The 18,035-nt window shown below is 39.3% G+C and overlaps 2 protein-coding genes across 19 annotated transcripts in view; one reads left to right on the forward strand and one right to left on the reverse strand.

The window, feature by feature from the left end:
- The window catches only part of celf4 (CUGBP, Elav-like family member 4), a 97,542-nt gene extending 86,269 nt beyond the window's left edge, over nt 1-11,273 (forward strand). For 11 of the 15 annotated variants that reach the window (XM_030421099.1, XM_030421102.1, XM_030421093.1 and 8 more), the window contains 3 exons: nt 1,529-1,672; nt 2,912-3,105; nt 6,312-11,273. In XM_030421099.1, coding sequence (XP_030276959.1) covers nt 1,529-1,672; nt 2,912-3,039 — 272 coding nt within the window. In that variant the 3' untranslated portion in view covers nt 3,040-3,105; nt 6,312-11,273. The remainder of the gene's footprint in view (nt 1-1,528; nt 1,673-2,911; nt 3,106-6,311) is intronic. The other 4 variants (XM_030421104.1, XM_030421100.1, XM_030421103.1 and 1 more) reach the window with 1 other exon arrangement.
- The window catches only part of kiaa1328 (KIAA1328 ortholog), a 31,962-nt gene that overhangs the window by 5,254 nt on the left and 8,673 nt on the right, over nt 1-18,035 (reverse strand). For 3 of the 4 annotated variants that reach the window (XM_030421087.1, XM_030421088.1, XM_030421089.1), the window contains 4 exons: nt 17,795-17,890; nt 16,878-16,963; nt 16,499-16,595; nt 11,610-12,022 (listed from right to left, as the gene is read on the reverse strand). In XM_030421087.1, the coding sequence (XP_030276947.1) occupies nt 11,794-12,022; nt 16,499-16,595; nt 16,878-16,963; nt 17,795-17,890 (508 nt within the window). In that variant the 3' untranslated portion in view covers nt 11,610-11,793. Of the gene's footprint in view, nt 1-11,609; nt 12,023-16,498; nt 16,596-16,877; nt 16,964-17,794; nt 17,891-18,035 lie in introns of those variants that run through there. The other variant, XM_030421090.1, reaches the window with a different exon arrangement.

Raw genomic sequence — 18,035 nt, forward strand, 5'->3', positions numbered from 1 at the left:
GCATTCAGAAACAGAAATAATAAAATACAAAATAATAGAATAAACAAAAAAGAAAAAAAGGTAGTTAAAGGTGCAGTTTTAGCTCCAATGAAATAAATACCTACATAAATAAATAAATAGCAAACACATTTATGATTACATGTCATTTTGGTGAGAATTAATTGGTGCACAGTACAAAGCTCCTTTTCCTGCTTTGTTGTGGTTTGTTCTACATCGCACTGAAAGTCCAACCCTTAACTAACTACTGAAAAGTTAGTGAGAACAGAAACAGTTGCTGTAGCTGAGCCTTTGCGTTTAAAGATCTGTGACTTTTAAATAGTGAAATTGCTTATTTGTTGCATCCCTTGATTAAAATTAAGGAAATATATTTCGGGGTAGACACAACGCCAAATAAAAGTTAAAGCCCCTAAAAACTATTCCCTACTTTTTATTTCTTTCACATTAAAACAGGTATTGTTCAGTTAGATTTTATTTATTAAATGAAACTGGCTGCTCATGCTCAGGTAGCAAGGAGACAGGACAGGAGATGGAATGACCTTGTGTTGTCAGGAAAAAGTACAAATTATCCATCACATTCTCTTGACGATCGTAAAATGTCTTGTTTTGACCCACCAACAATCCAAAACCAAATGATAGTTAATCTACTATCGCAGAAGGCAAAGAAAAGAAGAAAATCTAAGGATTAAGAAGCTGTGGCCAAGTGCATTTTCTAGGCATTTTCGCTTGACAAACTTATTTTAATCAGTTATCAAATAGTAGCTAATTAATTTTCTGAAAACAACTAATCAGATTGTCAAAGCTTTAATGTGCTTCGATCAAATGTTTAAATGTTGCTAAATCCTAATCGGTGCGGTGACGTATAAATAAATATCAGTGAGACGAAGAAGTCATATAAAGAAGATCTCTTGAAATAACCAAAACTGTTCAAACTTTAGTGGGAAATTGTGCCTTTATGGATGAAATCACAGTGAGAGGGGCCTTTAACTAAACCTTCACAAGGAATACTTTATTCCATGCATCTTTACTTTCCTTTTTTTTCATTTCATTCTCTGCCTTCATTTACCTTCATTTTCATGATTTTCTCAATTAATTGATTAGTTGTTTGGGCTGTGAAATGTCAGAAAACGGTGAAAAATGTCAATCAGTGTCGTCCAGAGAGGACGATGACATCAGCAAAATTGCTGTTTTGTCCACAACCCAAAGATACTTAATTCACTGTCAATTTCTTTTTCAAATTAGCTTTAAACAGATAACTTTGCCCTTTTGTTCTGCTTAATTACTAAACTGAACAAGCGATTGTCCAAATAGCTGGTGATTCATTTGATAGCCAACAACCAACATGACTAAAATTTGCAGCTCTACCTTCATTATTTTTCCTGTTTTCCTTTTTCTTTTTCTTTTTCTTCCTTTACAAAATCTCCTCCTGCGGCGGTCAACCTTTTACGTTTCTCTTAACTTTGGCCTTTCTCTCTATCTCTTTTTTCTTCTCTCTCTCTCTCTCTCTCCGTCTCTCTGTGTCCGTGTGCAGGACCAGAGGGTTGCAACCTGTTCATCTACCACCTCCCTCAGGAGTTTGGGGATGGAGAGCTGATGCAGATGTTCCTGCCTTTCGGTAATGTCATCTCCTCCAAAGTGTTTGTGGATCGGGCGACAAACCAAAGTAAATGCTTTGGTGGGTAAAAATGACCAAACCAAAAGATTATTGGTTATTTATTCTGATTATTCTTTTTTACTAATCACCCTTCTCTACCGCAGTCAACACTCCCTTTTCCTAACCTCTCAACACCCCTCCCCCCTTTAAGAGAATGAAAACAAAAACAGTGGAGAGTTTTCTCCACAGTTGTGCAAAAGCTGGTTGTTACTAAAAGAGAAAGAATAGAGAATGAGTTTGTCTGGATTTTTCCATGAATCATTGAAGCCTTTCTTTTGAAGCTCTGACTAATTCTTTTTTTGATAAATATTTCAGTGATATATATTTATATATATTTATATATATATATATATATATATATATATATATATATATATATATATATATATAACTGTAATCACACCTCCATCAACAGTCAAACTGATCATGAGAGAAAAGAGCTCTGTTTGAAAGTCAGTTAGGTCGCCTTTGTGCTCTTTACGAGATATGACACAAATGCTGACTCTCGGTCTCTACCTCAGTCTCCAACTCACTGAAACGCATGCTTCGAATATAACAGCTGCTCCGGCATGCGAAGATAGAGAACTGCTGTCTCACTGTAAGCCACTGACAGCACAATTTAGCTGCAAGTATAATTATGTGGCAAATTATAAATGGATTGTGGAGAATATTTAATGGAGAGTCCGTCAGGTGCAACCTATTTGCAAAGGAGCTCTTGCTCATTAATACGACACAGCATTAATGTTGTATTATTCATGTTGCAATCCTGAGATGCAGGTTTTTAATTTGTGATTCGACGCTTTTTTTTTTCTTTCCACTTCCGAGTGGAAGTTAAAAACCGAAAACTCTAAAAAGAAATTAAAAGAAAAAAAAAAACGAGAAAAAAAAACAGCACAACCATGTTGATGTTTTGGTTTTACATCCCATCACCAAGCTCATATTGTGATACTTCTGTTGCATGCTGATAGAAATGTGATCTATCGTTGTTGTCATGCTGTTTCTTAGCTGTGTTAATACTCACATTGATGCTGACAACTTGTAGTGCAATTTTTTATTTTTTTGTGGATGTTAATTGTGTTTAGTTGTATGTACAGACGAAAAGGATTTCATTATTATGGTGAAGTATCATTACTGAACATACTGCTTCATCTCACTGAACCCATCTTCATTATCCATTCTTCTGTAAACCAAAACTGGCGTCGCCTCTTCATCTAACCACATCCCTCCTTCTCTCCCTCTCCCTTTCGGCCTGTCCCCCAGGATTTGTGAGCTTCGACAACCCAGGCAGTGCTCAGGCTGCCATCCAATCAATGAATGGCTTCCAGATCGGCATGAAAAGACTCAAGGTGCAGCTCAAGAGGCCAAAGGACGCCAACCGCCCCTACTAGCCCCCGCCCCAGCCAGCCACCGCCACCCTGGCGGCCGGGGCAGCCGTCGCACACAGGGAAAGACAGGTCAGAACTCAGCGTCAGTTGTGGCTTTAGTTTGATAGGTGATTAACAGAACTGCGTGTTATATTGACGAATGTTCAAACAGCAAGCCCATTCATGGCGGTGGCCGATGTCGTTTCAGTAACCTTTCATAAATGTCATAAAACATTTGCAGTCGCCTAATAACGAGCTGATGATCTGCAAATTGCCAGTAAAGAACAGTGATGAAGTTTTAGCCCTTTGTTGATAGTTCAAGTGCACATTTATAAATGTTAATTCCCCCGTTCATTGCGACTCACTCTCAGTAATGTCTAGGATTTGATGGCTGACAGTTTATTAAGAGTAAAACATTTTAAATATTTCACTGCCATCACGCTGGTATGAAAATCTGAGCCCTGTCCCAGGCCGCTGATATAAATATTATACTGAGTTTTCACCAGCAGCAGCAGCTGCAGCAGCATTTACTTACATGTATCCTCCTCTATTTGCAGAACAGCTTTACAGTAAGTGACCCTGTATGTTACCCTGTAGGTAAAAGATAATTGGTAAATGGTCCAGTGTGTTGCACAGGGGAAGAAATTGCTTCCAAGGGAGAGGCATTTATTACCCCTCAGGCGGGTAATTGTGCTGTTCCTCTTTGTCTCCTCCCTTCATCTGTGTGATGGAGAGTTTAGGCTGTGTCGTTCATTCACCACTGATGACTTCATTCAAGGGCAACTTATCACCCACTCACAAACCAACTGAACCGGAGCAGACGGTGTCCCGAGGCAAATCACTGCGGGGAGGAATAGTGCGAGCTCATATGAACGCGTCACAAAATTATGTGGGACCATTAGTTTTAGTATACAAAAAACATTTTCCACAGAGCGCCAGAGAAAACATCTCGTTTAGACTGTCTTCTGTTTCTGTGCGAGACTGACCGTTTTAACAGAAATTCTTAACCGACACGCGGACACACACAAACACACACACTCACACACAAACACACAGGTTTTTTGCACTTTTGCACTACTGCGTCCTCAGTTTTATCATTAATATATCCAAATATAATAACATTGACTTTCATTGCTCAGGTTCATCTGACTGATAAGTTCATTTCTCAGAAAGCAAACCCAAGTAATATTTAATTTATAATGACACATGAGAGTTAGGGTGTGTCCTGATCAAAAACAAGATTAAACAGTTTGATTTAAATATTTTTTTTTTTAAAAAACACACACACGCACAAAAAAAAGACTTAATTGTTTATCACGTAGGAGATTACAACAGCGTCACTGCCAGGGAGCTAAATTAATTCACTGCAGGATGAGCACTGATTTGTTTTTCAAAATTGTCTCAGCAAAATTATCTTTGTTTATCCACACCAGACCTCAGAGTCTTAGTGCCGATGAAGATGCTTTAGAGAGCCAGGTGCCTTATGAATATGCTCCGCTGCTCCATCTTTTGTAAATACAATAAAGGATGGCACATAAGGAAAGATGGTATGACAACTTTTAACATACTAAAAGAAAGTGTCCAGAAAAATTATCATTAAAAACAAATATTCCCCCGATTAACTTTGTTTTAATAATGTAATCAGACGTGTCGTCTCTTATTTAACAAATGTTTGTTTAAGCCCAGAAGGACTAGCTGTCTCTTTAAATTGTCTAATACAGATCCAAATAAATAAACAACAACAACAAAACAACAACTAGACAAACAATCAGAGCAAATAATTGTTTGTCTAATTGTATCACAGTCATTCAAACACACAACTACAAACATTAAGTGTAATTTTAGCAAAAACAACTGCCGTGCCAGTAGCTAGGCTGTACTTAACAAAGATGTTGGTGTTGTTTCACATACAAGAAAGTAATGTATTACATATTACCCGTTACCTGTTACTTTACCTTTACTTATTTACTCTGTTGAAAGTAATTCGCTACACAACTCACTACATTACTTTTGTATTTCTCCCCAGTGTCGCCTGAGATGCATTGCCACGTAACTGCCAGTTTACAATATAAGAATAAAACCTTGCATGACTACATATCAGCACAAACCTCTATCCTTAAGGAGGACGTACACAAGACGTTTGCTTCATGCTCTTTAATACCATAAAGTCGACAGCAACGTATGAAGGTGTGCTTCACTGAAAAACCTCCAGGCAAGAAACAAGGCTCAGTTGAATGTCTAGGAGAATCAAGGCGGCGCTGGCAGTGGGCTAAAACTGACTCAAAATAAAACTATATCAATAAGTAAAGTCTTACAAACACCGCCAGGTTCAAATATTAATTCCCTTAAAATACTGCATCACTAAATAAAATAATATAAGAGGCTGGCCTTCCTGAAACCATGAGACGACGACAGACTTAAAAGGAAAACTGCTCATTAATCCCTGGCTTTAGAGAGCTGTGTAGTTTGGGTTTCATGGATATAGTCTTTATTGTGGGGCGCTGAGCTTAATGTTAACATGCTGATGAAGGAATCCAGGTTTAGAGCTAGCATTTGCTAATTAAAACATACACAAAGTAGAGCTGAGACTGATGGGAATGTCATACTTTTTTCAGAAAGGTGGTCATATCCCAAAGTACTGGATAATTAAACATTTGACCGGATGAAGGCCTTTGATAAAACGTTTGACATAACATATGTCTGTACCAAATGTTATGGCAATCCATTCAATAGCTGCCAGAACCCCCATAAAAAGTCAACCTCATTGTGGCACTAGAGGAGATGTCTTGGGATCACCAAAGTCATGAGATGCACCACCTTGAACCACTGACATCCATACAAAACTTTCTCACAATCTATCCTGTAGATGCTGATATTTAGTTGAATAAGTTTGACTTGCTAGTGGCGCAATATAATTAGTCCAGGAGATCGCCAAAATCATTAGGATTCATCTTCTGGGGATCTTGAACACGTGAACAAAATTTCATGGTAATCCATGCATAATGTGAGATATTTTACTTAAATCTAAAAAATGCCAACCCCACTGTGGCGCTAGAGGAATTGTCACGGTTTCCTTAAAGTTTGTAGGATTCATCCTCAGGGGACCACGAATGTCTGCACAAAATCAGATCAGATGAACGTAACCATCTCTGGAGCCATGTGGCTAGCTTACCAACCTCCTCACTTTATGTCCTTTACAATATTGAATATATATATGAATTGCCAACCTTCTTGTTGTTTCTTTTTCGTGCTTATTACGTGACTGAAATGTTTCCTGTTGCTTCTGTGCTTTCCAGGTTTTGTTGAGCTGAATCATATGTTGACTTCTTGCTACCCGCCACTGAGTGCAAACTCAACATCTGGACCACTGAGGCTGCTTCAGAAACAGAGGAGAGAGAGAGAGAGAGCGATGACCGAGTCAAGGACACCTCCTTTTGGATGTACTAAAACTTTGGAACTCAGAGAGAATTTGTACCAGCCTGGTTAGCCCCAGGACCTTTTTCTTCTGCACACATATACACACCTCCTTCCCCACAAAACCCTGCTTGAATGACAGCTACCTTTTCTGGACCACAAAAAAACTTTTACTTGAACAATGAGAAAAACAAAGTAAAAGAAACTACTTACAATGACCAACCCCGCCGAACTCTTAAAGGGAATATGGATGTCAAAAGTCCAACAAGAACAAAAACTTTTTAAAAACTGAATAGAGGATTGCCGTAGGAGATCTTTCTGTAAGATGGTTTGAGTTTGGGGCAATTGACTTTTGAAGACCAATTTATAAGACTTGAAAACAAGGAGGGACAAGAAATTCTCGAAGAGGGAACTTAAGTAGGGAATGTGATATTTTCAGGACACAAATTGGCTTCGATTTGGGACGGCCATCTTTAGCTCGGAGTGCCTGTCCGTTTCCAGGGGATACCGTTGCCAAGGAGAGCCATAGCAACGGTCTCCAGGAAGTCTTACCTGTCATTCCTTAGTTGTTTTAGGGACCAAAAGACCAAACATTTTTATTGCTGAGGACTTGTAGCTCTATTATACTCGGACCACTGCATCTCTTTCAGTCAGTGATAACTGGTTGAGGGGTCGCACTTAAAAGAAGTGTACATTTCGAAATATATACAACACATGTATATATATACATATATATTGCTGATATGCTTTTTGAATACAGGCAAAACTATTTCAGATGACCAGATGGGGTCTCTCACTTCGCTAGTTTACAATTACTCAAAATGTTTATTTTTTTCTCTTCTCATTTTGTCTTGGGAGGGATGGCGAGTGCATGGGAGGGGCTGCTCCGTATCACAGCCTTATCTTTTTTAACTTGACATCCTAACCTCATAGATAGAATAACATCAGAAACGTTTGAAATATATGAACTTGTTTATATTTGCAGTACATATATATGTATAACAAGCATTCAAGCAAATGTATTCATATATACAGTATATATGGATAAATAGATATTAATCACAAACAAATATATGTATTTATATGCACATATTTTATATATGTGTGTCTGTATATAGAACGGCTACTGACTATGTTGAGCTGTAATTTTTTGTAGATTTTAGCTGGAGTTTGAACCATTGCTCTGCTTGGGAAGAATCGCAAATCTGGCAGCTCCCAAAACTGCAGGCATTCCTATCTCTGATTACCTATATGCCGACACACAATATATTGCTAAAAGATACATGTGTGAGAAAAACACACACATACGGTGTAAATATTATCTGAAAAATGCAAAAAGCCACATCTCAGTAGCAGGCTTTAAGAGAATCAGGCTAAAAATGATTTTAGAGGAAAAGGACAATTATCTTCGACTCTATTCCAAACATATCTTTTGAGCTTATACACACACACACACACACACACACACACACACACACACACACAACACACAGACAGACAGACACACACACACACACACACACACACACACACACACACACACACACACACAAACTTCTCTTTGAAACTTGAACCAAAATGAATACGTCTCACAACCCTTGCTCTCTTTTGCATTCAGTAAAGTGCATGTAGCGTATGGGCTGTCACCATGTCAAGGTGTGCCTTGTCACCTGCAGATTCTGCCATCAAGCACTGTGCTCTCAGAAAACAAAGAAGAAGAAAAAAAAAAAAAAAACTAAATACACACTACTGCAAGCAGCCAACGCGCTATTATGATGTCAAAACTACAGCCAGATCCATATCATTTCTCAGCCGTGTAGAGAGCTTCAGTGCATGTCCAGTGTAACAAACTGTCCGACCAGTCTTGGTCCATCGATGTCTTTGGGAAAAAAAAAAAAATGCATTTAGAAGTATTGTAGACTCATGCAACCACACTTCAGATAAAAGCGGGCATTAGGTAACCTGTCAGCACAGGTACTAACTATCAAAGCTGCGTGCAGGGCACCTGTGACTATGATCCACCGGTTGGAGTCAAACTAGGGTAAAGTTCAGGGTTACGACTGACATGACGTGGCTTGAAAAAAGAAAGCTATTGAGCTTATTGGACCTGACATTAGGTTTTTAATGGTTATGAAGGTGATGTAACATTGATGAATCTGTTCTCATTAGAGAGCCAGCTTCCCACTGAACAGAATAAGGGAGGTTTTATGTACTTTCCCATCCAGCAGTTAATGTGTGGCTCTCTGCTGGTATAATACTTGACATGAAGCATATCCTTTAGAAGATGTTATATTGCCTTATGTTATGTCCTCATACAATTAAATATAAACATAAAAAGCATAATGAAACTGTACAGTGAAGCAATAAGTGTGAAAAGCCATTTACCCATTACAAATGCTGTATCACTGAGACTGGTTTCATATTGCTTTAGCATACAGTTTCTCATAATAGTCTACAAAAATGGTCTGAACACCTACAATATACCTGCAAAAGGTCAACAGACTGGGATTTATTGGATCCTGCATTCAACAAATATGCAGCTGGTGGAGATTACTCGATGAATATTTATATATATGAATATTTATAAGGCTATATGACACTTTGGAAGACAATGCTTCCTGTTGGGTGCTGTTACTAGTTTTTCCTATAAACTGCTCATTATGCCGTTTCCCTAGTGTCTGTCTCTAACCTTTTTAGCAGATTGAATAATTTAACATTTACCTTCCAAATCCACCGAGGCTAAAAGACGCCGCCGCCGCTACACATCCCAGGACGCTACTGTTTGTGTGTGCCACATAACAATGCCCTGAGCATGGCATACAGTGCAAACCAGATGACCATCCTGCTCTGGCAGCGTCTGTGGTCGGTTAGTACAAAGTGTTCTGTACATCCACCTGAGCTGCCTTTGAGCTAACAATAACATCTGAAGCTAAATGTCACATGTCTGGTATCCCTGATCGCCACACTGTGTGCCCTCTTTGACTGCCCCCTGCCGCTCTGAGAAAATTGAAAAAGGTGTCAACATGGTCTGTGCTTTTCTAACGGTTTGTTTGAGCAATCACTCATGTCTTTCACCTAGCCCATGTTTTCAAGTCGTGTGAGATACGGAGAGAGGAAGCGGGAACGACGGGAACTAGAGTGCCAAGCACCTCTTCTTCATTTGCTCCAACTTTAAGCTGCAAGTTTACATGAGAAAAGTAAAACAAAGTGGTTCAAAAACAACAAGAAACAGAGCAGAAGTTTGAATATAAATATATATATATAAATATATACATAAACCGATGAATATACTGTAAATTGTTTCTTTTTTTGCTCTGTTTTCCTCTGTACATAGGTTTGCATATTTTATAGGACTTTTACTTCTATCTACAAGGACTGGATAAAGTACTTTAAATACTTAAAAAAAAAAATATATGAATGAAAACATGATAATGCTCAGTAAAACCAGGTACAAAAAAAATAGTCGCTAGGATACGGTACAAACTGTAGGACCTGACCAAGGCATTTATCCAGAATACAGTCAGGGAGAGCATTGACCTCAGTTAGAGCTTAGACATACATTGACCTATTTTATAAAAAAGAAAAAAATACTTTGATGGGTTCTATTCATTTATCGATTTGTTTAGATATTTATTTATAAGTCATGTCTGAGATAATATGCATGCTTTCATGGCATTATTTTTCTATGAGTTGGTACGTGACCAAATAGTTTTTATATGACATGCATGGGCCACTGTCGTGGACCACAGATGATCATTGTTCCTGTCTGCAGGACCATGCCTTCAGCACTTCTTTGATGATGGAGAAAAATGCTCCTATTGACCAAGTGATGTCAAAGACAGATTTGAATCATTTATTTATGCGTTTATTTATTTATTTATTTGTGTTTATTCATTTATTTATTTATTTATTTATTTATTCGTGCTGTTTGATCCAAGATCTGAGCTCTATTATCTCCACTGATCTGTTTGCTTGTAAGTGTCGCAAATTACCATGTTAAGTATTGGCAATCTCTGAATCTAACAACTACAAAGATTGATTTTTACATTTTCCTGTTTGCTGACCAACTATTCAAAGTGATGCAGTACAATACTAAAGCCTTACAAATTCATATTCTTCTGTTCCAAAAAGTTGTTGGAGGATTTCTTTCAATTTCCAGTACTATTTGCTCCTATTTTGAAACCTTTAAAACAAAATGCATAGTTAAAACACTCCCTCATCAACCAACTGTTCAATCCGATATGTAATCACAACAGAAGATACGCCTTGGGGTCATTTTAAACTGCCGCTAATATTCAAGGAGCTAATGACTGGTGAATTGCTAATCATTAACTGTATGAATAAAATGCCAGTTTTGTTGTTTTTTTTTACTTCCCCCCCTCTTCTACTTTCATATCACCATCCTGCTTTTTATTGTTTGACAGAGCTCTGATCTTGTTCAACTGATGTGTTCTACCAAGAGCAAAATTCAATGAAAAACTGCACTATCTCATCAAAAAATAGAGTTCCTATCATTTTATTTCAGTGCTCTTATCAGTGGTTTTGTTATTAAAGCTCAGTAGTGTTGCTAGAATCTCATTTTACTTCATATGGTTTTCAAAGTATTCTGGAAATCTATTTCCCAATTTCAGCACATATGGAGGGTGGGGAAATGAATGTTGCATATTAAAGCTTTGCCAGGTTCCTGATGAGCTCAGCTTCTGATTGGGCAGTGCGCTTTAGGCTCCCGCCCCCTGTCTCTCCAGACTGCACCATTCTCTGGTCCCCTGAACTCTTTTTTTGTAATTTTAAAATGAATGATGCGTCTCAGCTTAGCCCAATAATAAAGCACAGTCTAGAATAAAGTGTCCTGTGTTGTGTCATAATTGCTGACAAAGTATTAATATGGCATTACCCACACAATTTGTCCCCATTAGTTCCTCCAAGAAGGTCCATTCACCTGTCATCAACAGCTCATCTCAAAAACATATGAATATGATCAAATTATCCCGGTTTTTATCTTTTAAGCATGACTCATTTTAGTCATAATAATCAAACTAACAGACTCAACTGTCTATTATAATGTTAAGCTCCCATTAATGCTGCAAAGATCCTCTCAGACAATCAACATAGCTCAGTGGCAGACAGTTTTTCTGCAGTGGAAACATAAGACATCAATTACAAACCAGAAGCATAACCAATTCTGAATAAATATCTGTTTATTTGTATTAAAAACCACAGAATAACAAGAGTACAAGCTACAACATCATGATCATTCTGGTTTAGAATGTCAATTTGAAATTAAATGCAAGACAAAAAAAAAATCAAGAGCAAAAAAGGTGAATATCAAGTGAATTGTTTTTTCGGTTCCCATGTTCTTCCGTGTCAGCAAATGAAGAAAATATCCTCCAGTATTTGGCTTTCTTCCAGGTCCTGCTTGGTATGCTGACGATAAGGCCCAGCGGGGGTGAGCAGGGCTCTGCCCAATGGTTTAGGAGCTGTGAGGGTCGACCTCCGTTGCAAGGTTTTGGGTCTACGAGTGGATAGCTTGCTTAGTTCTGGTGCTGAGATCGGACTAAAGATATCCAATAACTCAACCACAGAAAAGTCCAACCTGAAAAAACATGAGTAAAACTTTGGGTATTTTGTTGTCGTTTCATGTAATTTAGTTTCTTTTTTCCCCACATGTAAGCTCTGCTTGTTTCAAAGGTTGCATTTCTACATTTATAATACAGAACCCAGTGGAGCCCTGTTGACAGACAACGTTGTAAATGAGTAGCCTTGTGCCGTTTCATTGTAAGAGGGAAATGCACACAAAGACCAGCGGTTACATGCGTGCCGTCAATATTAAACAGAGAAGGTGCAAGCCAAGGGACCAACATCAGACATGCACAAGGATCAAGTCTAGGTGGAGCCTAAAGCTTGTGCTAAAATATTTGTCAGTCACCTTTCACTTGTTAACACAGACAATATGAAAGCAAATCTCCCTTCGACGTGTTAACAAAATCTTTCTTCCTGAAGTGTCTACTGAACCCTAACAAGCAGCGTTAACAAGTCAAAACCACTGGGGCGTCCCGGCAGAAAAACACAGTTTCTTGCAGGTGCGAGAGAAAAAGAGGGAGAGAACCGGGTGCTTTCTCCCCTGGAATAGAAATGAGGGAATGTGCAGTGAAATAAATAAACCAAAACGGGGGAGATTAAGCTAATAGAGATTCAATCCCTCAGTCTGGCTGGCTTGATAAATTATTCAGTGTATACACAGTCGAACGACGGCCATTGCAGATACAAAACATGAATTCTTTAAAGCACGCTCCACTGATGTTGCTAACATAATTCTCTGCTCGTTTAAAGCTGCATCGATTTGCATCGCGCCGCTCCGCACACAGCTCTCTCTCCCAGGTAAGGGCGATCTCTGCCGTGCACTTGTTGATATGCATGTGGGTGGTCAGCAGACAGACACGCTGGTGGAGATTCCAATCAGTGTTCCTCCACACGTAACTATAGACCTTGATATGTCATGTTTTAACACTAACTTGAGGCAGCGTGTATCAGTAGCTGAAAAGCTTCAAAAGAGGTTAGATTTTGTTTTGGCAGCAGGAACTTATGTATGCACACGTTTGAGCGTGAGGGGGAGAAAGTGAGCGAGGGTTAAGTCGGCCGAGGGATGATAACTTATGAAAAAAGAGAATGAGGCTCAAGTAAGTAAATCTGTCTTCCTCATTTGGGCTCCTGCCTGTCAACAGCAAAGGAGAAAGAGAGAGGGAGAGACCGTGGGCAACAGTGAATGTGTGTGTTTGCTTGTAAGAGAGACTAGGAGCGAGTGCAGCTTTGTGGATAGGGAGGAAGGCAGAAAAGGGAATGTGGGGGAGGGACTTTGGCTGGGTTCCTTCTCTCGAAATGTGAGAATTTGCATTTTTATTTGTTGATTTATTTAACGGACAGGGCTCTCAAACAGCCATCCATCAACAAACGACATGTTGGTAATGAATAATGCATCACTTACCGGCGGTCACAATCTATAACAAGGGGAGTGTGGTGGGTAGGGGTACAGTTTGGGCAGGAATGTAAGGGGGAGGTGGTGGTAGTGGGTAGGGGTGAGGTGGGGGGTGGCACAGAGATTGCATGAGGGCTAGAGAGAATGCCAATAGATTTTCAGAGGGGTGTACAGTGCAACAAAGAACTTCATTTCTTGGCTCCAGTTTGTGTGAGGTAAAGATGTGAATTGCTGCTCGATATTAATATCCCCGAAGGGAGACCTTGCAAATCTATTTTACTGCTACATGCGTAGAGAAAACAAATGAAATGCATTGACAACAGTAGCAGGAACATAAGTTTTTCATTGTTGAAAAAAAAAAAGACTTCGGCTGGGGATATTGGGTCATTTCAATGCTACATTTCAGACATTTAAGTAGTGTTAAATACTATTAGTACAACAAAAACGAAGCCTTGGAAGTTCAGTTGCTGCTGGAAGTTGATTGTGACAGTATTTTATTGATACTACACAGAAAGCCTATTCAATGACAAATGTAATTCTCTATGAGCATATGTGTAAAAATCAAAAATGTCTTTTCATAAAGACTCTGAAATTTGCGGTTAAGCATTCTGCCTTCAAATACTGTCCTTTGAACACACACGATTTTTTTTTCTCAGTGCAATAAAAAAAAAATGCTCTTCACTCTCCCAGTGCACCTATACTGAATACAATAAAATTTCCACAAAACTCCACCGCCACCACCTTCTCCCCACTCGTAACTTTCACTGCTTATTTGGCTCCTCTCTTTCATTAAAGATAGCCGTCTCGCCCCGGCGCCCCTTTTCATTTGCAGTCCAAACAGTAAGATAAAAAACCTATAATGGCCACTGCGTATATCCCGCATGTCAATTTCCCTACCAATCAATAGCAGGCGGGCGAAGGCAGGAAGGATGGAGATGAGATGGGTGGGGTGCATTGGAACTGTCTCATTACTAACTAGCACAGGATTCATGAAAGGATTAAGAAGGTCACTTAATGTTAACCCCAGCTTCGTTTTGCAATTTGCACATCAAGATTGAATTGGTTAAGATTAAGATGGTCACGAGGGGCATGTTGTTGCCGAGTAAAAGAGAAGGGTGCAGGTGACGTGCCAAATCTTACAGTGGGGTAGACTTTTCTATAGTGTTTCTCAAAACATATTCACGGCAGTTTATTTTCCACATGTTTTTGCTTGCATAATGAAAAAAAATCAATAGTCAGTGTATTTTTCATGTTTACAGGCAACAATAACATATGTATGGCAATAATACAGGGCACTGTTGTTACTCATTTTCAAACTGTTGTAAAATGAGCCAACCACAACGTACTGTATTGTTCCTTTCATTTCACTGCAATTTATTCTATTCATCTTTTCAAAACTATTTTCATGCAAAGGTTTTGTGGATGGCATCAAAGAAAAAGACATACGTCTAATCCAAATCAGTGGATTACCCGAGGATTACAACTGTCTGAAGAGACGCACATCTGAGAGGCAGACTTCCTCATTATTGGTGGTAAAAAAAAAAAAGTACACAGTGTGTAGGAAAGAGTCCAGCTATTTTAATAGGCTTTGGAGGTGTAAATGGATGGTAATAAGATCTGATAGCCCAGGTCCCCTGTTGGAATTAATGGGCATCTGCTGGAGCTCACAGTTCAACTTGGACCGTGCACTGCTTTGTTTGAGAGTTACTTATTGAAAGTTGTAAACTTTGAGCTGTTTTGAAGAAATATTCTTAAGGGCAAGGTGGGGGTGGGGATGCGGGTCGTGGTGGGGGTGAGGTGTTACTGTTACTGCATCTCCTAACAAGCACCACTTTTACAAAAAGAAATCTGACATTATGCAAGAAAATATTTTCTGAATAATTTTGAAAAATAAAAGGTGTGCAGAAACACTGGTACAAATTGCTTCCCAGCATCTGATATTTTTTTGCAGTTCCACAGCAACTTCGAAGTCCTCACACAGATGAAGGGAAATGCACGCCCACACACACACACACACAGTAAGACACACAGTTAGGTTAATTACCATTTTGTGTAAGAGCGTATAAGAAAAAAGGTAATGAATGTCCTTTCCTTTTTCTTTTTAGGTAAGTGATTCATTCCTATCCTCAAAGACCCACTCCGTTCTTACGTCTTTCTTACCATTTCCACTTCTATCCATCTCAGCTTGCTCTAACTTTCCTTGCTTCCCATTTCTCACTTTATCCAATGCTCTCACCCCCTCACTCACCCTCAAACACACTTTTAACATCTCTCCCTCACTTGCTTTATCTGTCTCATTACTGTGGCAGAGAGAGAAGGGAGGGCAATGTGTGCATCCAGAAGTCTGTTCAATTACACCTGCTGCAGGGTCCCTGCTAGGCCGACTAATGGAACGCAGCATGTCTCCTGACAGGCTGGCCGCAGTGCTAGCTAGCCCGGTAAAAAGCTTCATTTAGCTTCTTACAGCTCGAAAAGTTAGCTAGACTAAGAGAAGACATCATTTAGTCTCTAACGGGGCAGCAACTGCAAAGCACAGGAATAAGCATCGAGATTCAAATTTCATACTTGTGCTATATTTATGGGTTTCAATATTCTTTAAATATCTGGAGGGAAAAAATATCAATTGCCTTAAGAGGTCATAGAGAACAAATAAAATACTGCAGCCCTGACAGCCTGCAAATAATCATCCCCACAAGACAGGAGCAGCCTGCCTACAGAGAAACTCACTCAGACATTCCTGAAGTAAAGAAGCCCAGTTAGTCCAGAAGAAAGCTCTATTTAGAATTTCAAACTAGCACAGATAAAAGATTTGTGCCTTTCTGATACAGTATCCTTCAAGTGCTTAACTCTGCTGTTATTCATTGTTGTTCAATGAGCAATCTACCCTTTTGGCTAGAACTCTGCCACCGTCACATTTCTGCACACAGGCTGTTTTTCTGAAAACTAATTCTCCTGGGTTAGCTAATACGTTCATGTTTCCTGTAGTGCTGCTGTTTATCACGCATAATAAACTGCACTGTAATGCTTTGTTTGCCTAAAAGCTATCAGAATAATCTTTAACATACGTGTCACTAATATCCAGTAAAAATGTGTTACCTGGCCTCAGGGGTCTTTTGAATCACAGACACTGAGGTGGGCTTACTCAGGCTTGCAGGAGACATGGCCATGTCCTTTCTGGACCGCTCTGTGGCCCCTGTTGAAAAATCCAAGAAAGAAGTGATATATTAGAAGTATGAGCAGGAAGGCTGTGGGCAACGCAGGGAAGACATTAAAACAGAAACAGAAACAGAAATTACCATCATGGTATAGAAACCTTTATCAAAGCTTTACAAGTAAATGAATGTACTAAACAAAAATATTTTTTTAAGTATATTAAACTCTGGACAACCTTTAGTATGATATGTTTGAGCTGAGATGTTCTCTGTGTGTAGAACAGTGAGCACATCATTCTGATACATTGAAAATACAAGCTTACCATTGCCATTGTCCAGAGGAGCAGGTACAGAGTGTTTTTCATGCAAGTTCTGTCCTGCAGAATGTTCCTCTGCATCTTCATTCACACTGTAGACCGGAGACAAAATATATTAAGATGGCTTTTCTGTGTGTGACTTGAGTAGGTGAATATGTCAGTGCATATACTGTATGTATGTATGTATTTAAGAGTGAGAGCAGGCTCTTCTTATGTCTCTATTTTGTGCCTGTGACCCGGAAAGCAATCTCAGTGCGCCATATTGGAGGATCAATACCCAAAATGTTCCTCAAGGACAGAGGAGTCAGGAAAGAGAAGGCTCACCGGAGGAGCTATGAGCAAGGATGCATAGGTCTATTCCTTGCTGAAGTGTTTTTGTTAGCACTTGTGAGATAAAAGAGGCTAAAGAGATTGACAGAATATACAAATCATGGTGGGAGCAGGAGTCCACGAATGTGTTCTTTTGTATTCATAAGTTGTATAATTTATTTAAGGTGATCAAATACGCATAAAACTCTCTGCCCTTGGTGTTACTTAGGCCACATTGTAAATTGAATTAAAAGTAAATATCAGTTGTCATTACAATGTTATGCCCATCTGACGGCGGTCATACAAAACAGCAGTAGACTATAACAAAACAATGGACAGATGATGCAGCTGTGCCACACAATCATATTTAATTGATGTTGCTTTGAAATATGGCTCTGAAGCATGGCTGTGTCATTTTGTCAAATCCCTGTTTCCCCAACATTCTCTTTCCCATCGTCTCTTCCTTTGCCTTCTCCATCTACATGTCATGTGGGAGGGACTACAACAGGAGGAGACGGCACAAGTCAAGAATGTACAGACTGAGAAGAGGTGAGTGAATGAGTAGTTTCAGTTTTCTGAGTCAGTCTTTCTTTCTAGCGGTCTACTTGGTTTACCGGGAGGTCAAATCTTGATGGGAAGGGCCCTCCGGCTGTGGCTCTCCATTTCCTGTGTTTGAGCTGCTGAGATCAGATTGCGTAGCTTGTCGAAACCTACCAAGAGTAAAGGAGAAGAAAAAGAGAATGGTCTGAGGCCAGTCTGCAATGACAGACACTGAAGTGGTACAAGGACAAGGAAAAATGGATAGAAGTAACTACCTATCTGACAACTACCTACTTGATCCCTGAAATGTATTCT

Source organism: Sparus aurata, chromosome 6 (genome assembly GCF_900880675.1).
Source record: "Sparus aurata chromosome 6, fSpaAur1.1, whole genome shotgun sequence".
Lineage (NCBI taxonomy): Eukaryota > Metazoa > Chordata > Actinopteri > Spariformes > Sparidae > Sparus > Sparus aurata.